The 22,321-nt window shown below is 39.1% G+C and overlaps 1 protein-coding gene across 1 annotated transcript in view; it reads left to right on the forward strand.

Moving 5' to 3' along the window:
• The window catches only part of FOCAD (focadhesin), a 162,474-nt gene that overhangs the window by 81,687 nt on the left and 58,466 nt on the right, over positions 1-22,321 (forward strand). The window contains 2 exon segments of the mRNA XM_081942659.1: positions 3,518-3,706; positions 5,301-5,422. Of these exon segments, the coding sequence (XP_081798785.1) occupies positions 3,518-3,706; positions 5,301-5,422 (311 nt within the window).

Below are 22,321 nucleotides of genomic sequence, written 5' to 3' on the forward strand. Positions count from 1 at the left end.
AACATAGATCTTAGAACAGCAAAATTTGATGGAAAAATTGAGGATGTTCATCAAATGAAGAAAGTGGAGGTCAGAGTTCTAAAAACTGAAGGAAAAAATAAACAAAGAGACAAGAAAATTGTTGATACTGACAGTGAACTGAGCATGGTTGGAAATGGAAAGAATGGAATATGGAAAGGGGAGATAGATGGACTGGAGCTCTACCCCAGATCTCAAAGTATAGAAGAAGAAAAGAGACAAGAATTGATGGAACTAAGGAGAGAAATTTTGTCAGAAGCACTAGTGATAATCAAAGATAAGCTGATCGAAGCAGATAGAGGGTTTTGAGCTTATACAAGATATTCAATAAGCAATAAGTTGCGAAGAGAAGTCCATACAAAACTTACTAAGGAAATAACCAGAATACTAATGCCACAAATGGCAAGAGACATAAGACTGCACTATTCCTGGAAAGACACAGGTTGATGTAATGAAAACTTATAATAAAAAATTAAGTCAATTTAGTTAAATTTAGAGCATCATGTATAAAATGAAGTGATAATTGATGCAGTTAAATAATTGATTGATAATGATAATCATATACATATATTGATTTGATAAGAGGAAATTTGATATAAATTGCAAATGGTGACTACAAAAGGAGGTTTAGACAGTTATTAAATATAACCAATTTTGAATTAGAACATGTTATAGAGATGTAATATAATTAAGTCAAATTTAGTTACATTTAGAGCATTATGTATAAAACGAAGTGATAATGGATAGTTAAATAATTGATTGATAATGATAATGCATATATATATATATATATATATATATATATATATATATATATATATATATATATATATATATATATATATATATATATATATATATGCTGGTTTTGTTGTATTCGGGTCTTTTCCCGTATACAACAAAACCAGCATACCTACACCCGTGAAAATCTACGATAAGAGGAAATTTGATATAAATTGCAAATGGTGACTACAAAAGGAGGTTTAGACACTGTTATTAAATATAACCAATTTTTAATTAGAACATGTTATAAAGATATAATGTTACTAGATGATATTGGGAAGAACTAATGGAATGCTATTATGTGGTCTTGCTTTAAATTTGGAATATTTTATATAAAAGGACGTAAAAACAATTATAGTCAAATGAAGTTTGAGGTATGATGATAGTAATATACTGTATATAAATATACTTGATTTCAAATATTTGATTTGATAGGAATTTTAGGTGTTGACTGTGGAAGGGATGCACAGAAGTTTTTGTAACCAATCAACACACTTTCTACAATTTGTAATGGAAGATGGTTTTGTGGGTTTTGTGTGTGTGTGTGTTTTGCCAGTTTATTCAAAAATAAAACAAATTATTTATTAAAAAAAAGATCACGTGAAGTGTTAATACCACTTTATAATGCCTTGGTAAGGCCACACTTGGAATACTGCATTCAGTTTTGGTTGCCACGATGTAGAAAAGATGTGGAGACTCTAGAAAGAGTGGAGAGAAGAGGAAAAAAGATGATTAGGGGACTGGAGACTAAAACATATGAAGAACGGTTGCAGGAACTGCATATGTCTAGTTTAATGAAAAGGAAGACTAGGGGAGACATGATAGCAGTGTTCCAATATCTCAGGAGTTGCCGCAAAGAAGAGGGAGTCAAACTATTCTCCAAGGCACCTGAGTGTAGAACAAGAAGCAATGGGTGGAAACTAATCAAGGAGAGAAGCAACTTAGAACTGAGGAGATATTTCCTGACAGTTAGAACAATTAATCAGTGGAACAGCTTGCCTCCAGAAGTTGTGAATGCCCCAACACTGGAAGTCTTTAAGAAGATGTTGGATAGCCATTTGTCTGAAATGGTATAGGGTTTCCTGCCTAGGCAGGGAGTTGGACTAGAAGACCTCCAAGGTCCCTTCCAACTCTGCTATTGTATTTGTATTTATTTGTTCAAGGCAATATTTAGCCAATAGAATTCCTAACAATAATCCTAACCTTGGTATCATTTATCAAACTGATTCTTAAGCAGTAAATAAAAGATACTGTAACAAATAAAGCATCTATGGTATTGACAGAGGAGCTATTGGTATTTGCAGTAAAATAAATAGTTTGGTTTAAATAGTTATAAAAGAAATTATTCTGGATAACATTTCTAAGTAATGTCTATTGGAATGTTTGCACAAGGAGTTTTTCCTCTCTTCCTTTATGCATATAAAGAAAGCCTCCTTTTATTAAATTGTTTTATATGAATCTCTGTCAGTTGTCCAAAATATATAGTTAATAGGGGCAAGAAGAAATCCCAAAGAAATGTTTGACAGATGCACTTTAGGCAGCATGAACAAAAATCTCAAGAAATAACCAAAGTATTCCTAAATAGAAGCACAGATTTAGTGTTATGGTGATGTTAATTTTTTGATCTGCTAGTAGATTTGAAAAGTTATCCTAGTCTTCCTATAAATAATGGACTGCTTTTTCTGACACTTGCCTCTCGCTGTTATTAAGAGAAATAACAGGCAGGAAGTGGGGTGGGAGAATGGGTCGTTTTCAGGAGAATAGATGAAATAAGAAAAGATTAGAGGATGAAAAGTCAAGGCGTATCAGAATCTGACTGGATTTTGTTAACTGATTTGTGACACTTTGTGTATGTCTGGCTTGCAGGAAGGAGTATATGAATAAGTTTTCAGTCAATACTAGCTCCAGTTTATAAGATACCGAGCACTGTATATGTTTTAGCAAAACTGTACATCAGATCCACCCAGCTAATGAGAAACAGTTGTTTTTAGCTTTCCCTCTGAGGGAAAAAATGCAAGTTCTCATTATATAATAAAAAACACATACAGATTGTTAAACCTAACAAATGTTGCCTTACTTTGCCTATTGATGATGAAGCAATGAGTAGTGTGTCCTGCTGTGGTCCCTCTGACTATGTTTGCCCTTGCATTTCAGTTTCCCAATTATAACAATTGTTAAAAATTTCATCAGTTACCATGACTTTAAAACCCCAGCTTTGCTATCTTTGATCAACCTAACCCTGTTGCATCTATCTATTTTTCAGTATCTGTCTTGAATTGTTTATTTTAAATCACAATAAGCATTGTGTAGCTCTAGCTGGGATAGTTTTTGGATGCTGTAAGGTTAAAGTCACTTCTGTTGTTTCAAATTGGGGGTCTCATTCAAATGGTCAGACAAAGGGTCCATTGATCAACATATAAGCCATTTGGGGCTGTTTGTTTTTGATCCTGAGCTAGAACATCTGACACCATTTATTGAAGGCTTCCTGAGGTGACATTTTGAGTGGGAGGTGAATATGAAGTCTTGCTTAGGTATTACAGAAACCATGACCTTGAAGCTGTGATTGAAAATGGAGTTACCACTTATTTCAATATAACATCCCCAGATAATCACTGTGGTTCTGCTTTGGCTGGGTGGTTCTGCTTTCTCCAGTCAGTCTTTTGTTTTCTTTCAGTCTCCTCATTGCCTTTTCACTTCTTCCCCTCCTCCCTTTTAGCTTTTGTAGAGTTTGCAACATCACTTGTGAAAGAAGAGATGGCTAACATGCCTCGTGGAATATACCATTCTGCATTGAGAGGTAATACTGTGCGGTCAGACCATGGGAAAACACTATCAAGTGTTCCAAACTTTATGATGAAAATGCATGAGAGGAACAAGCAGCCTGGGCTGAAACCTGGCCTTGCAGGTAAGATTTTTTCAATGTCCCTTTGTATACTATTGACTTTATTTTTATGTCACTCAGGGAGGCATTCATAAATTTAAAACATTTAAATGTCACAATTGGCATAACTTGACATTCAGAATAAATACCATGTATGCCTTGCCTTTACATTTCTTTTTTTAAAAAACAAGAACACTGCACAGTCACCCAGTAATGCTGTCTACTAAGTGTTCTTAGTCCAATGTTCTGATTACTAAGAGCAGGGATTTTAAAAAGCCACAATAAAATTTTAAAAGCCTGAATAATAAGATAGAATAGAATAGAATAGAATAAATTTAATTTGTTAGCCGCTCCCTCTCCAAAAGGACTCGGGGCGGCGTACAATAAAAAACCCATACATATATACATATACATACAATACATATACACATACACACAAACACATACATGTATCCGGAGGAGGTAACACTCGTTAAAAGCATAGTAATAATAGAATTAAAATTAACAATTAAAATACCCTCAGTTAAAATTACAAATTTAAAAAAGATTGTCAGGAGCAATGGGATAAAACTATGGTTGAGCCAGGCCAGCTAATTGGAAAAGGTGGGTCTTGAGCTTTACACGGAAGGAGCGGAGATCGGAGGTAAGATACTTGAATAGTTTAAAATACTTAAAATATATTGCACATAAAGCAAAGCATTCTATGGTTGAAATGTCACCAAAACTAATATTCTAGGTCAGTGATGGCTAACCCTTTTCCCATCGCATGCCAAAAGCGGGGGAGCGCAAGGGGATCATACGTGGGCATACCCACACTCATAACTCTATGCATATGACCCTCCCCCCACTTTTGATACACGATGGGCCTGTTTTTCACCCTCCCCAGGCTCCAGAGGCTTTCTAGGAGCCTGTGGAGGGTGAAAACGGCCTCCCCACCCCCTGGAGGTCCTCTGGAGGCTTCAGTAGGCTTCCCTGAAGCCTCCGGAGAGCGAAAAACAGTCATACGAGCAACCTGGAAGTTCGGGAATGGATGAACGGATGAAGTGTGAAAAGTGCCTGGAAGTGCAAAAAACAACCCTACAGGCAAACCAAAAGTCAGTTCCCGAACCTCCGGTTTGCACGTTAGGTTGTTTTTTGCCCTCCGGAGGCTTTAGGTAAGCCTCCGGAGGACAAAAAACAGCCGAAAATGAGGCTGAAGTCAGCTGGCATGCACTGGAGCTGACAATGCCTCGTGTGCCCAAACAAATGGCTCTGCGTGTCACCTGTGGTACGCGTGCCATAGGTTCACAATCATGGTTCTAGGTTGTTACCTATAGTTTAAACCTATAGTTTATAGTTTATAGGGTCTTAGTTGAGGGATTGCCCAGCTATTTTGATTCTATAGGGTTGGCATGCTCTGGATTGTTGGTGCAGTTGGTTCTTTGGTGAATGATATACTGAAAAGAAAATGGGTAATTTGCATCTCCCCCTCCCCTTTAAGAAATCATTACCAAATTCTTCTGAAATCCCAGTTTTCAACTTTTCTGTATTACAGTTTTATATAATTTTACAACAATGTTAACATATGTTTTTGGAACAGTTATCAGCAATTTAATGCACGTATAAACACTTTTTTCAGCTGGCATGTTACTGAGTTATGATCTTCCAATTCATGTGGGCAAAGACGGCAAACCTATCAGTCGGTTTTTAGCCAGCAGGGGGCGAAACTTCCACCAGATGTTTATAGCTCTCATCCATGAGGTAAATGGCGCCATTCTCCTTCTTTTTGCATAACCATTCAAAGCATTTATTTCTCTACCTGAGCTTCCATTTGCTTATATTTAATTATGAAATGGTAGCTGCAAGCAATGTGCTGTTGTAATTTGCTCTTAATTAAGTAAAGTTAAGGAGAATGGAAAGCATAAATTTATCTAATGAAATGCTCTCTGAGTTGAAGTGTTTTCTCTAAAACACAAATCAGAGCATCAGAGTTTTATCTTCAACTCTTTTAAACAGTGTTGCTTAAGCAGCTGACATTCTTGACACTTTCAGGCTTGCCTGAAAAACAATTAGGGGATGGCAACCTATGGAGTCACCCATATGTCTTGTTACTACTGTATAACAACAACACAGTATGTCTCTTCATTGTTCTTAGCATCTTGGGGCATTATATTAATAGAACTGATATTTCTGCACTAAAGTTTTATAAACTGAAGCTGTAACTTTCCTGCATGAAATATGAGTTAAGGCAGGGACAAAAAAATAAGAAAAGATGTATAATTAACTGTAATTCTTATACTACTTACAACAACTGATTTTTAGAAATTGCAGAGAGCAAATAGAAGAAGAATATGAAAGCATGTGACGGGTATGTTGGCATTTTTGTCAGATTGCATCAAACTGCTCTATTATTGGTGCTATTTTTATAACTGGAAGAAAGTTCTGAGTAAGCTAACTATGTAAAATTATTTCCTGTCTGTTGTGGCATTTGAATGGCAGCCAGGTTGCCAGGAAGAATTTACATCTACCTCTATTCGGATAATGGGTACCCTGCAGACTAAGGGTTACTGAAGATCATTTTGAATTTTACTCAACTTTATGAGAGTAGACAAACTTTTGAAGAAAAGTTTCTATTTTATTTTCTTTAACATTTCTTAAATTGTAGAAACTACAGGTATTAGAGCAGTCTTGTGCCACCCAGAAAGGCTGGAAATGTAATTCTCAGGATCCCTTAAATTAGCCTTCAAAGCTGAAAATTCTTCCAACACTTTTGGAAGGGCAGAACTTTGGGAAGTTGAATTAAATAATTGTCACCCCATTTCCCCCACTGTTTTTTCAGAATGTACAGCGCACAATATGATATAATTGCATTCTAAATTTTACTATCATGTCATTGATTATCTGTGATAGGTCTAAAGAATTCCAGGTTCAGAAGTAGTTATTAAATCTGTAAACCTGAAGAATGCTGTGCTTATTGATCTTTAAGATGCAACATTGCAACTATTCTTCTGAAATTCCTATTTTTAAAAAATCTAATCCAGTGGCACTTCTCTTACAACTTTATGGGTCTTTGCTGAATTCTGATGTAAAATACTACGGAGGTCATCCTGAGATAAAATACACAATTTAAAAAAATCTAAATCTGGCGCAGGGATCTTGCTTTCATATTAACAGCACCTATCACTTCTCAGTTTTCAGCTAAAGAGTGTAGAATCTTTTCCAGTACTCTCTTGTCTGCTTTGACTAGCTTGTACAGTTCTCCAAGTTCTACCTTTCTTAACTGTCACACTTTCCTGGGTTGTTGAAAGATGTCAATGGCTCAGCTGTCCAGCTACATGTACAGTGCTTGGATATTCTCAGTCATTAGTAAAACCATGTGGCCTCTTTTTCTTGAAGAATCCATCTCCCTATAGAATTAATAATGAAGTTATAAAAATCTGTCTTGTTTTGTGTACCTGTTCAGTAAGCCTTACTTCACAGAGCCAAATTTCTGAGGATAATCAGGAGGCGATCACTTAAAATAATTTGAAGGTATTTGTTTCCGTCATATGTTTCATATCTTATAGAGTCTTAAATTGACTTCTGTTAAGATTAACAGAAAATATTTTTTATGTTGCTTACAATGGTTTTGGTTGGAAAAATAGCATAAAAATAAGTTTATTTCCTGATTTATTTAATATATTGCAAAGTTGTTTATCTATTAGGACAAGGCAACTGACAGCACAAAATATAATAGAGAACAATTGAGAAGTACTAAAGTTGAAGAATGAATATTAAAATAATTGTAAAACAATGTACAGTCACGATTGAAAATGTAGGTTTCAATTCTATTGTTTGAATTCAGGTGAAAAAAAATGAAAGAACAATGCAATTCTTGACAATTGTGTTCCCAGGCTTGGATGCAATGTAGGACTTTGAAAATTTATATTTATTTGTTTGTTATGTATTTTTTACTTATTTATTTGGTGCCCATCTCATGTTAATGACTCTGGGCAGTTTACAGCATAAAAGTTAAATAAAAACCTTGATTTCAGGAAATAGTTGCCATTGCTTATAAATGCAATAAAAGTTTAAAACCTGGCACTGGGTGAATCTGTTACATTTTTGATCATGGAAAGATTTTTCTGCTAAATGCCAGACTCTTCTTCCACATTTTGTGCTTCGGATAAGAAGAGGCAAGGATGTAAACTAAAGTAATACTTAGCAGTAATAGGAATTATCTAACAGTTGAGCCATTCTAGCCTGAAAAATAAGCTTCAGTTCTTCATAGTGTTTTTGCTTAGAGATAGTTAGAAGGATTGTTGGAGGCAGATGTTGGGCTCTAGGTTGCTAGATTCAAAAGGAAAACCAAAACTTATTTTAAATATAATCAACTGAATAAATCTGTCTGTCTCATCCGAAATGTTTTATTAATTGCCTCGAACTTCTGTGTTGTCTTACATTCTTCTCTTTTTCTATAGGAGATTCTTATTTAAGAGTCACTTTGAACTGTGAGATGCACGGCAAATAAATTGGCAATAATAATAAATATTTTTTGCTACAAACTCATTTTTTATTTGCTATCAACCAAAAAAAATTTTCTTTTCTCCTTCAGAGTTTGGAATATATTTTTATCTTATTAAAGGAAATGTCTGTGTTCTATTTTATAACTTCAAGGCTTTTGTTTGTTTCATGTAGGGCTAAATTTCCTTTTGGCTTGACAGGCATTCAGAAATACACATGTTTGTATTAAATTTGAATCAGAGGAAAAATAAAAAACTAAGAAAATGATGCGAGAGAATAGTGTTTTGCATATGCTGTTGTAGGCTTTGGATACATGATTCAGAGCTATTCATTTGTCTGGCAATTTTTTTCTGTAGGATGCAAGATGTTAAGATGAAACCTTGCTCCTGATATAGCTTAATAAAAGTTATTTGAAATGGTAATTTCATTTTCAGAAACAATTTTTTCTTTGGCAAAAAAGAAGTAGCCAGCTTCCGGCAGCTGCAAGTATAGTATTTGCAAAATAACATTTCACTTCTACTGCTTTTCTTTTTATATATATTATTTATTATTTTATCATAAAAATAAAATAAAAAACAGTAAAACAAATAAAATGAAACGCAACAAAAACATACATTCAACCCTAACAACAAAAAAGAAAAAAAATATGTCTGCGTGCTAAAAGAGAAGAAAAAGCAGTAAATTATCCTCCCCTTTTACACACAGACACACAGACACACACACACACACGTATATATGTATGTAAAAGGGGAGGAGAAATTACTGATTTTTCATATGAAGAAAGAAGAAAAAGCAGGCAGCAGATTGAACTAATCATTACACTAATCTTCAAATCCCTCTGTTGACCATCTGTTATTATATTTAGCTCATAGAAAGTCCACAGTCAGTTTCCCGTGTGTTATAAAGCTGCCTAGTCCATTATCTCTAATCAAAGCAGTTAATTTTGCCATCTCTGCTAATTCAGTCTATTTCAAAATACATTATTCAACAGCCTGTGTTCCTTTTTCTTTCCGGTATTTGGCAAGTGCAGTTCTTGCAGCCATCACCATGTGAAGGAATAGCACCCCAAATTGTTTTTCAATTGGCTTGTCCATCATATCTAAAATAAAAGCTTCAGGTTTCATTAATATTTGTATCTTAAATATTTTTGCATTGCCATTATTATGTTTACCCAGAACATTTTCACATATTTGCAAGACTATTCTACTGCTTTTCTTGATAAAATAACAACGTGTCTAATCGAATGAATGAAAGGCAAAAAAAGGAAAGAAGGGTTTTTTCTTAACAAAGGGATGCAGTGGGGTCAAATAATTCCACAATAATTCTAATTCTGCATTAGAAATATTTGAGAAAGGCTCTCAGTTGATTCCTTGATTTGAAGGGGGCAAATCTACAAATTGAGAATTCTCAACTTGTCTCTGATTTAATATATCTCTGTTCCAATGGGAGTCAGCTCTGCCACTTTGGTATTCTTCATTATTGTTAAAAACTGTAGTGCTTCATTTTACAGTATTTAAATACTGCCCTGAGCCAAACATGGACAATACACCCTAGAGATTAACTTTCATCCTTTCCACATGAATAATATGACTTTTGCATTTTGTATTGCATTAGTTATGAAGCTCAAATGTCTTTGGACATCAGGGATCAAAAGCCTGGAGCTGTCTGGATCTTGGAAACATTATTTTTGATCAGCATTAGTAAACCTGGTTTACTAATAGTGTAATATACAAAGAGGAAACAAAACTGCATATCACTTATATGCATCCAGTTGAGGCAACTAACATCTGCAAGAAAACCGCCAAGTTCAGAGAGCACCAAGGACTCCACAGATTAAAGAATTCTTGTGTAGAGTTTTCTCCCAGAAGGAAGGGTAAGAACTGAGATTCCAGGAAGAAGTCTAGCACACTACTATGGGATTGCTGACAGATACCTCATGTTTCCTTCCTGCTACTTGATGATAAGTAACGTAAGCCTCTAAAGTTGTTTCCAAACAATTCCTAGAAACTCCAGCCTGTGTGGATGGCTTTGGGGAATGCTGAGAATTAGAGTATAGTAATATGCGGAAGGGGTCAAATTGCCCACTCTTAAAGTTTTTTAGCCCTCTAAATATAATGCTTTCATTTACTCTATATAATAAGCTCCCTTTGAATTCATATAGGTAATCATTTTTCAAATATTACTGCATTGATACCTCTTAATTATACACATCCGTACATACACATACTTTCTTAAGATAAAATAATTCTATGATATGATATATGTATAATATAATTCTATGATTATAAAATAATTCTATGATATGACAGCTTTATCATTATTATTTTCTAAGAAACTCATTCAACATGTTGCTTTTTGACATGAATTATTGTCCTTTCCCTACCAAAACACCCCTGTAGAGATTTCTCATGAGCTTTAAACATTCTTACTATTTTTGTCTTTTGTCAAGTTCTTTATTAATTCTGTAAGAATTTATTAAGGAACGCCTTAATTTTGCTTATAGAGGAATCCATAGGGTGCGTTTGAACTAAATTATCAAAAGTTAATTTAGGAGCAGTTATATGAGTTCTTTTCAGGGGTGAAATTCAGCAGGTTCTGACAGGTTCTAGAGAACCAGTAGTAGAAATTTTGAGTAGTTCGGAGAACTGGCAAATACCATCTCTGGCTGGCCCCAGAGTGTGGTGGGAATGAAGATTTTGCAATATCCTTCCCTCAGGAGTGGGGAGGGAATGGGAATTTTGCAATATTCTTCCCATGCCACACCCATCAAGCAAAAAAAAATTAAATTTCACCACTGATCCTTTTCAATATGTGGAGTTTTGTAGATGGGATTGGAATGTAAGTTGTATGCAGAGAAGCTTATGATAGTTATTTTCTAAATGAATTTTTAAGTAGCTCTTTTATTAAAAGATGCATCTGAAGACACTATTTTCAGTGAAAAGTGTAAAACTAAAAACTGCTGTTTTTAAATTATGTTTTGTGTTTCTTGGGCATGTATGGTAAATAACGGATGTCAATGTTAAGCAGAATGCTCATGTTATATACAAAACATATGGACATATTCACACAATGAATGAGACATTTTATCTAGTTGAGCATTTAAGCTTGGCTAACATGGTTAAATATGTATGAAGAGCATATGTATATATCATGTTTATATACTTATATCCAACTGATACAATAACCATTATCTGATGTAGTTTTTTGGATAATCTTCGTTAGGGTGCACAGTGTCTGTCAATAGGAATTGATTTAGTATATAACGCATCCTTCACATTCTTTAGAATTTATTTTCAATTAAAGACAGACATAAAGACAGTTTTATGAGCAGGAATCCGAAGTTGTATAATAAATATTATATTATATGGATATGGATATGGATACATATGCTGGTCTTGTATTCGGGTCTTTTCCCGTGTAAGATTGAGATTGTCTTGGCAATGTTTCGGTGAGGTCCCACTTGCCATCTTCAGGCTGGTGTTTTCGGCTTTGTGCTTGTGCGAGTAAAGTGTGGTCGGAGCTACCGTCTTTCTATAAATCTTGTAGGAGTCGGTGGCCAGGAGGATGTTGAACTTGGCTCCCAGCACAGCGCTTTCCATGCTGGCCTGGAGGAGGCGCAAGGGCGGCAGGGGGGGAAGCTGAAGGGCACCATGTCCAAGGTACGCCTTGCCGGCGGCCCCCCGAGCTGAAGGCGCAAAGCCTTCATTCATACCAAATCAATTGCTACTTAAACGCACAATCCCATCACCACTCTGCACAGATCAACTCTGTAGCCAAGACCTTCATCTCCAGAACCAAACGCCTAGCTGACAAAAACCACCTGAAAACTGAATTACACACTCTCACAAACATATTAATCTGCAACGGATTCCAAAGAAAAACAATTACCAACCTAATACAAAGGGAAATTCCCCCCATAACCGAGACACAGAACAGGACAACAGCATCGCCCTCCTCCTTTACATCAAAGGCACCACAGATAAAATCATCAAAATTCTCCACAAACACAATATCAAGACAGCCTTCAACACTGATAAAAAAATAGCCAACATCTTAAGAAACCCCAAAGACAAAATCCAGTTAGAAAACCAAGGAGTCTACAAAATACCATGCAAAATCTGCAACATATATAGGACAAACGAACAGGAGAATAAATACAAGCATCACAGAACACAAGAACGCAGTAAGAAAAAAAGAAAAAACTTCCTTCCTTTTCCAGCACCTTAAAGCTACAGGACATAAAATTAATTTTGAAGGAACCAGGTTAATCTCCAAAACTGAACACTTCAACAAGAGAATAATTATGGAAGCTATCGAAATAGAGAAACACCCCCACATCATGAATAAACGTGATGATACTTCCCGCCTACCAGACATCTGGAAACCAGCCCTAATCAACAAACAAGTCTCACCCACCACCCAGGCCGTTACAACACGAAACAACAATGGACACATAGCCAGTACCAATCAGCACCAATCTACCAATCATGATACAACCATACAACCAATCATTCCACTTACTGAAACAAACCAGCACTACACACACTCACACACATACACACACACACACACACACATCAAGATTTATAGAAAGACGGCAGCTCCAACCACGCTTTAAGCCCAAAACCCAGCCTGAAGATGGTGAGTGAGACCTTGCCGAAACGTTGCCAAGACAATCTCAATCTTACATGGGAAAAGACCCGAATACAACAAGACCAGCATACCTATACCGGTGAAAATCTAAGAATACACACACACACACACACACACACACACACACACACACAAGTGGTGGGTATCAAATTTTTTTAGAACCTCTTCTGTAGGTGTGGCCTGCTTTGTGGGAGTGGCTTGCTGGCCATGTGACTGGATGGTCGTGGCCAACTTGCAAAATGTGGTGAAACTCACTTAACAATGCTCTTGCTTAGCAACCAAAATGTTGGCTCAGAAACTCTGGCATTTGAAGCACGCAAGTCTTAAAGCTGTCACGTTACAAGGCCCTTGCACCCCTAACCCTTTAGGAAAAAAAACCCCAGGGGTGTTCAAATTTGACAGCTTTAAGACTTGTGGACTTCAACTCCCAGAATTCCTCCTCTCGCTCTTCATCTTGATGATGTGCAGACAGGCGGGGGGAGGGAGCTGGAACGGCACTGTAGATTTGTGGAACCTCTTCTATAGAAGAGGTTAGAGCTGGCAGGAACCCACCCCTAACACACACACACACATACATACATACATACATACATACATACATACATACATATATACGTGCGCGCACACACACACACACACACGCATCAGGTGTAAAATTTGAATATCCTTTTGGTCAGAACTCTGTAATATCTCCTTTGGCAGAAAGGTACAGTGAACAATGCTATAGATAAAAGGTTTCAGAATGAGCAATGCTACCTGTCTTATGCTCAACATTAATCATCTTACCAAAATATTCAAAACTGTTTCTCTTTCCAAATCAGAACTGAAGTCAGATAATAAAGGATCCAAAATAAATAAATAAATAAATCCAAGAAGACTCCGATGTTTGTTATGTCACTGCTTTAGAACTTTACTCTAAAAAGCAAAGATTGTGATTTCTGGATTTAAAAAATTGTGGCCTGAAGATGACTCTGCAAAAAATATAACCAGTAATGCGGCAAAAAAAAATGAATAGCTGTCATGTAGGCTGCCTCTCTAAATCTCTCCAGAAGTTACGACCTGGAGGGTTTTCACAAGTACTTCTGGTTGCTTCCACCTGACAATGACAGAGAGTGAAACAAAACTTAGGTCCCCTCTCATTTCTAGTCCAGTTCCTTATTGTTTTATTTATTATTAGTTGTTTATTTTATCAGGGAAATGTTGTGCAAAATGTTGTAGTTATACCAGTACCTCTTCCATAATGTTACCTCTTCCATAACCTTATTCACTGGAAGATGCCTGCCTTGCTCTAAATCAGTGTTTCTCAAACTTGGCGACTTTAAGTCCTGTGGACTTCAACTCCCAGAATTCCCCAGCCAGCTATGCTGGCTGGGGGATTCTGGGAGTTGAAGTCCAAAGAACTTAAAGTCGCCAAGTTTGAGAAACACTGCTCTAAATGATAGAGATATGTCTTGATTCTAAAATCTAATTCCTTTTCCTAAAACAAGAAATTATTGATATAGTCTTTCTGACCAGTAAGAGAATTTGGCATCACAAGCATCTCTTTGAACTAGCTCAAACCCTCCTTCTCAGGTAGGGTGGGAGGGAGAGAACAGCATCACCCTGAGACTAATTCCCATTGTGGTCTTGAGGAGGACACATTAACACTCTCAAATATTAAAATCTTCATCATGCCACAGTCAATTTAGTACTGATCAAGATAAGATCCTCTTTAAGTTATGATAAAAACAAATGAAAGCTAACATCCTATATAAGATTCAGTCAGAGAATCATATGTAATGTTCTGGCTTTCAATAGCTCCCCCCTTTCCTGCCCCCCCTTCCCATATTGGAGCTCTCCATGGTGCTGTCTTCTTTTTTTTTTTGTTCCTTCTCAAAAACATCAATGTGAATAATCTGAGCATAGCTGTCCACATTTGCATCCTGACCCAGATAATGTTGCTAATATTCTAAACTAAACAATCCCCTTAGAGCTCAATAATCCAAAAGATATGTAATAAATGTATGGACCATCCTTTGATCCTTTGCTGGCTTAATGCTAAGTCCTTTTCCATTGTTACACTAATTATCTACTCAAACACTGCTGTCAGCTCCCCAGAAAATCAAAACCTGGACTTCATGCAGTATGAGAGGGTGCTTGGGACTGATTATGTCAACTGCTGTCAACTGTTGACCTATCCCTGTTCCACAGATCAACCAGATTTTCGTCAAGATCACCATGGTTTGTGGCAGCAGAATCTAGTAATTTTCAAAGGCTGTGTTAATAACCCTTTTTCCATTCCTGCGCAAAGTTTATGAGTAGTGATCCATCAATAATGCGGTTCTTTTGAACTTCTCGTTCTGCCTTTTTTGTAGATCACTTTCATCTTTCCCAGCAAATAATACATCATGAGTATATCTTGTCACATTAATTGAGAGGCCCATGGTTGCTATGACATCCTCAACTATTCCAGATGACAAGAATGTGACAGTGATGTAGAAAATTGCTCAGTATGCATCATTTCAGAGAAAACAGTCCTATTAGAGAGAAAATCAGGGACACTTTCACAAGTTCCACTGGGAGACAACAGGGCCATCAGCAGAATCCTTCTGTTCCAATGTGCCATGATTAGACACATACATTTCATCTTGTTAGTTAAGATTAATTACAGTTTGCCAAGATTTGGGGAAGAAACTAGTTCTAATAATCTAAAACAGAAGAAACCAATTCTAATAATCTAAAACAGAAGTTAAAACTTTGAAGCTAATTCTTTTGATTACAGGTAGTCCTTGACTTATGACTTATGACCAAAATTTATGTTGCTAAGTGAGACATTTGTTAGGTGACTTTTGCCCCCTTTTATGACCTTTCTTACCAGAATTGTTAAGTGAATCACTGTCGTTGTTAAGTTAGTAACATGATTGTTAAATGAGTCTGCCTTCCCTATTAACTCTGCTTGTCAAAAGGTGGTAAAATATGATCACATGACCCAGGGACACTAAAACCATCATAAATAAGAGTCAATTGCCAAGAATCTAAATTTTGATCACATCACCATGGAGATTCTGCAATGGTCATAAGTCACTTTTTTTCAGTGCCTTTGTAATTTCAAACAGTCACTAAATGAGCTGTTGTAAGTCAAGGACTACCTGTACATTGGATGAAACAGAACTACACAAGCATTCCTTTAGGTAATATGGTATTTGAAAGATTGTTTTCTTGTTTATGCTTGCAATGAGTCTCATTTTACCTTGATAAATATTCCAGAAATGCAATCTAGGATAATTAAAACTTTGATTATTGAATTATGGAACTTCCTATAATTCTCAAAGGTGGTTTTTCAAGAGGCAAGTGGGCTTTCTCATTTTTTCTTTGAAGGCATTTCACATGTCATCCAAGAAGCTTCTTCAGCTCTGACTGGATGGTGGGGAATGGAAGGATTTATATTCCTTGCAGACAGCTGGTCATTTGCATTCCTTTAGTGAGTCGTTGAGGCCACTTGGAGCTTCCCAAAATCTGTTCCTCTTTAGATGTGTTGGTAACAACGCCATCATTTCCAACCAGAATCTGGTAGCTGGTTTTCATGAAACAGCCAATAAGGCATTCAGAGAATTGAGATTGTGTAGATGATAGCTAGCTCTATGTTCCATTTTCAAATGATGCCAAGGCATCTGCAGAAAGTAATAGCTTGCATGAGGACTAAGATGATGAGGGTGAATCCTAGATAGGCTGATCATTACAACATACTTTACAATGGGGTTAATGTTGAAAAGTGTTCAGATACTTCAAATGGTGCAGAATATTTAAACTACTTTGGGCTTTTTTTAACAGCATTAAAAACAATGTTACTACATTGCACAGGCTTCCAGGTTGTCCTTTTTTTTCTGAGCATAGTTTAAGATGTTTGTTGTTTACATAGACAGGTTCTGAAAGACTGCCACTTTATTTTATTTACCAAAAGAACTTTGGGAGATAGGATTGTAGGTCAAAGTTTTATCTATGTTTGTAGCCCAATTATTGTATGGATCAGCCTCAGCTGGAATTAATTTCATTCTTCAACAGGTGGTTTTGAAATTTCTGCTTTCTTCAGTGTTTCTTGATTTTTAAGATTTTAAAACCTCTATTATTCTTGTTAGAATGGTACTCCTTTATTTTTTAATATTTCTTATTCAAATTACCCGAGTAATCTGTTGCTGACTTTTAAGCACTGTGATTGAAATGAAAGAAACGGGATCGAACATAAAGAATTGAAAGAAACTGAATTGAACATAAAATTGAAGTTGGGTTTTTTAAAGAAATAATTCTAATGTTTTTAAATAAAAATATAACAGTGGATATTGAAAAAAAATGTATTATAATTGAAGCTGGCTGGTGTACATTGGACCTGGATTGATGAGCTCCTAGCTCAGATACACACTTAACCATGAAGCTGAGTAATGTTGGATCAGTCACTTTATCTCTGGATAGTTCCACAAAATGACTTTTGTAAGAATAAAATTGGAAGTGGGGAGCGACGAAATTTAGTTCCTACATATTGGTGAAACAAGTCAAAATGTATATGTTTGTAGATCAAGATGTGTCTGTGTATCTGTTACCTAGCAGTCAATATTATGTCCTGGATTCATGTTGACCTGAAAACTGCCAAGTTCTCATAACTTGTGTTTAATATGCTCCAAATGGCTGTCATGACAACTTCCAATGTTTTTGGTTGAGGCCATACTAAAAATAATTGGACAGAGGAACAAAAAACAGATTCTTTTGCCTGCCATACAATATTATGAGACATAACAATGCGGCACAATCATTTTAATTACAGTGCTCTTTTTCTTTTTAAAATATAGGGGTCTTTGAAGTCCCAGAACAAATAGAAATGATCCCAGGCAATATTCTAGGGTAAAACTATTTTACAAAGAAATGTGGAGTTGTCCTATTAGTTTCTTTAAAAAAAAAAAAAGCTGACTGTACTTCTATTATATCTTAAATGATACTTAGCCAAAGTAAATTGAGGTAAAAGTTTTCCTTTCCTATATATGGATAATTTTTCCTTATGATTAAGATTCTATTGTAAAATATTCAATAATTTATAAATATAATAATAATAATAATAATAATAATAATAATAATAATAATAATAATAATAATAATAATAATAATAATATTTGGATTTATTAGCCGCTCCCTTTCCAAGTAGGACTCGGGGCGGCGTACAATGGAGCATAAAACATAAAAAATATATAACAACACCAAACGTACATACATACACAACATACCTACATACATACACGGAGGAGGAAACAAATTACATCAATAGACAGTTAAAAATCAACTTTAAAATACCCCAATTGTAAAAACCCAATAAAAATTAATATTTAAGGACAATTTAAAACAGTTTGGAGGAATGGGAAAATTACGATTGCGATTGAGCCAGGCCGGATAATTGAAAGAGGTGGGTCTTCAGCTGTACACGGAAGGAGCGGAGATCGGAAGTAATCCTGATGTCACGGGGGAGGTCATTCCACAGGGCTGGGCCCATCACAGAGAAGGCTCTGCTCCTGGGTGTCGCCCCCCGACACTGTTTGGCGGACGGCACCCGGAGAAGTCCCTCTCTGTGTGCGCGAATTGGTCGTAGGGATGTGTGGGGCAGGATGCGATCCTGCATATAACTAGGCCCTGTGCCATGGAGCGCTTTAAAGATCATAATCAAAACCTTGAAACGCACTCGGTGGACCACAGGCAGCCAGTGCAGCTCGCGCAGGAGAGGTGTTACAGGGGAGTATCTAGTCCTCCCCATAATCACCCGCGCGGCCGCGTTCTGGACCAACTGTAGTCTCCGAGTGCATCTCAAGGGAAGCCCCATGTAGAGAGAATTGCAGTAATCCAGGCGAGACGTCACTAGCGCATGGGTGACTGTGCGTAGGGCATCCCGGTCCAATAAGGGGCGCAATTGGCGCATCAGGCGAACCTGATGGAACGCCCCCCTTGCCACGGCTGTTACATGGTTGTCCATGGACAGCCGGGCATCCAGGAGGACGCCCAAATTGCGCACCTGTTCCATGGGGGCTAGTTGGACGCCCCCGATGGCCAGAGATGGAAGCACCTGGTTGAACCGGGAGGCCGGAAGCCACAGCCACTCCGTCTTGGAAGGGTTGAGTTTTAGTCGGTTGCCATCCATCCAGACCCGTACGGCCTCCAGACACCGGGACATCATTTCGACGGCCTCATTGGGGTGGTTCGGAGTGGAAATGTATAGCTGAGTATCATCAGCATACAGATGATATCCCACTCCAAAACCACGGATGATCTCGCCCAGCGGTTTCATAATATGTGTTGAACAGGAGAGGCGAGAGCACCGACCCCTGTGGCACTCCACATGTGAGTGGCCTCCGGGTCGAACTCTGCTCCCCTGTCAACACACGTTGCGTCCGACCAGAGAGGTAGGAGCCAAACCACCGTAAAACGGTGCCCCTGACTCCCAGCCCCTCTAGCCGGTGCAACAGGATACCATGGTCGATGGTATCGAACGCCGCCGAGAGATCTAATAGGACCAGGATAGAGGAACAACCCCTATCTCTGGCCCTCCAGAGATCATCAACCAATGCGACCAAGGCCGTCTCCGTGCTGTGCCCGGGTCGGAAGCCGGACTGGCGCGGGTCTAGATAATCATTTTCCTCCAGGTGACGTGGGAACTGCTGTGCTACCACACTCTCTACAACCTTCGCTAAAAAAGGAAGGTTGGAGACTGGACGATAATTGACTAGGTCCGTTGGGTCCAGGGAAGGCTTCTTGAGCAGGGGCCTCACCACCGCCTCTTTCAAGGCGGCCGGTAGAGACCCCTCACCCAACGAGGCGTTCACCAGGCCCAGGAGCCAGTCGCGCGTAACCTCCCAGGATGCCAGTACAAGCCAGGAGGGACATGGGTCCAATAAACATGTGGTGGGTCGCAGACGTCCACGCAACCTGTCCAAATCCTCGATGGCAACCGAGTCAAACTCCTCCCAAAGCGGTCCCTCAAGACTCGCAACGGGCGTCTCTACTGAACCACTGAAAGGGGTCCATCCCATCCGGATTTGAGCGACTTTGTCCTGTAGATAATTCCCAAACTCCTCTGCTCTACCCTGTAGTGGGGCTTCCCGTGGTCTCTCAAACAAGAGGGAACGGGTCACCCGAAACAGGGCGGCAGGGCGGTTATCTGCAGACGCAATAAGAGCGGCACAATGTTGACGTTTGGCCGCTCTTAATGCCACAAGGTACGTCTTCAAATAGGCTCGTGCCTGTGCTCGGTCAAATTCGGAGCGGGAGGATCTCCAACGACTCTCTAGGCGTCTCTTGTGGCGTTTCATCACCCTTAGCTCCTCGGTAAACCAAGGTGCCAGGGTGGTTCGTCGCCGCAGGAGAGGCCGCAAAGGCGCCACCCGGTCTAGGGCCCCGGTAGTCGCACTATTCCATGCGACTACCAGGTCCTCCACTCGGGGGCGGGTCAGGTCCACAGGAGGTGGCCCAAGTTCCGTCTGGAACCTATCCGGTTCCATCAGGCGCTTGGGGCGGAACCATCTAATACCTTCCAGTTCCGCCTCCTCGCGGCGGGGGGTAGCACCAGGGAAGTCCAGCCGGAGAAGTGAGTGATCCGACCATGACAGGGGAATAGTGTCTAGATCCCCTATTCCCAGATCACTCGTCCACTGGCCAGAGACAAAAACAAGGTCCAGGGTGTGGCCTCCCCTGTGAGTAGGGCCCTGAATTAACTGGGTCAGGTCCATGGCTGTCATGGAAGCCATGAACTCCCGAACCCCCTCAGACGCTTCTCCCATCGACGGCAGATTAAAATCCCCCATCACTAAAAGTTTGGGGGTCTCAACCGCCACCGATGAGATCAGCTCAAGGAGTTCGGGCAGGGCCGCTGAAGTATAGCGAGGAGCCAGGTATACTATCAGCAGGCCCAACTGCCTCCCTGGGCCCCATCTCACGACGAGGGACTCACACCCGGATGTCTGCGGCACGGTGAACTCTCTCGGCTCTAAGTCTTCCCGGATAATCACTGCTACCCCACCGCCCCTTCCCTGGGCCCGAGGCTGGTGAAATGCTCGATAACCTGGCGGGCACATTTCCACAAGGGGTAGACCTCCCTCGTGGCCCAACCAGGTCTCGGTTATTCCGGCGAGGTCCGGGTCCCCCTCCAAAATTAGATCGTGGATGAGGGGGGCCTTATTGACAACGGACCTCGCGTTGCACAACAGCAGTCTCAGGCCTTGGGTCTGTAGATCCTGACCACCTAGTATGCAGGGGTTGGTGCAGACGACCGGGAATGACCAAAAACCCCGGTCTCCCAACCGACTACGCGCTCTTAAACTGTCCTCGCACCTGCCCCTCCTCACGACTGTTGGTATTAAGGAGCCCTGCACAGGAATGCTATCTTCCCTCTCCTCCCCCACTCCGCTCCCTCCTCTTTCGACCACACCTAGGTGCCTGGCTCTTCCATCCCTCCTAACCGGTTCCCCCCCCCATCCCTACAACCCCTCCCCCCCCATCCTTATAACCCCTTACAACTTTTAAAAAACACTTAATTAAAAAACCCCTTAACGTGCGCTTCCTCCACCTCTCTGGGTTAATGAACCCGTCCTCAAGGTGGGCCCTTGAAAGGGCAGGAGGCCATAGCTGCGAGAGGGGGGAATCTCGTAGCTGTAGTAGGTCTAGCCTCGTATATAACATGATTAGACAGGGCCAAAGCTCGTCAAGTGGGAGCTGTCGGTATTAATATGCATTGGCAGCCTCAGATCCCACTAAGGGGATAGTCCTGGCAAAGGATAGACAGATGGAAAAAAGTCCACATCTTGGATGGAAATGATGGGCTGATGGAAATAAGATAGCCAGCTGGTGAATAGAGGGCTGCAGCTAAGGGGTAGTTCATAATGGGCGGTAGGGGCGGGTAGCCCATGATAGAGAGTAGTAAATGAGTAGTAAATGGGTGGGGGGGGGGGCGGGTTGTAGTGAGCACGGCAGAATACAGAGTCAAACCTTCTACATGGGCCTCAGGTGTTCCAACGCCTCCATTTCGTGGCCCGCCTCTGCCTTAGATAGTCCTCCGTCCATTTGGCCACCCACAGTCGTTGTTATTGTTATTGGTGTTATTATTGGGGTTATTATATAGTGCAATTAGTGAACTATGGATTTAAAAACCAAATTTATTTATAGTTTACAAGTCCGTGTGGTGCCTTGGAGACTTTGTATTATGCAATCTTTAACAAGATGTCTATTTTGCTACACAAACTGCATTTGAAAGCCTTCTCAAAGTGCAGTACTTTGTTTATTTATTCACATAGTAATTCCCTAACTGTTTGGTAGAAGAAGGAGAAGCAATTTCCCATCAGATAAGACTAATGAGGCTTTCAGGACAAGTTGTTTTGTCCTTTGAATTACAGTCTCTGCATGAAAAATCTGTAAAACTGAATAACCAGAAGGAAATATAAAAGTATGAGTGTTTTTATTTATACAAACTTCAAAACTGGTACTAGATACAAAGAAAAAAAT

The sequence above is a fragment of the Natrix helvetica genome (assembly GCF_964273705.1).
Source record: "Natrix helvetica genome assembly, chromosome: 2".
Lineage (NCBI taxonomy): Eukaryota > Metazoa > Chordata > Lepidosauria > Squamata > Natricidae > Natrix > Natrix helvetica.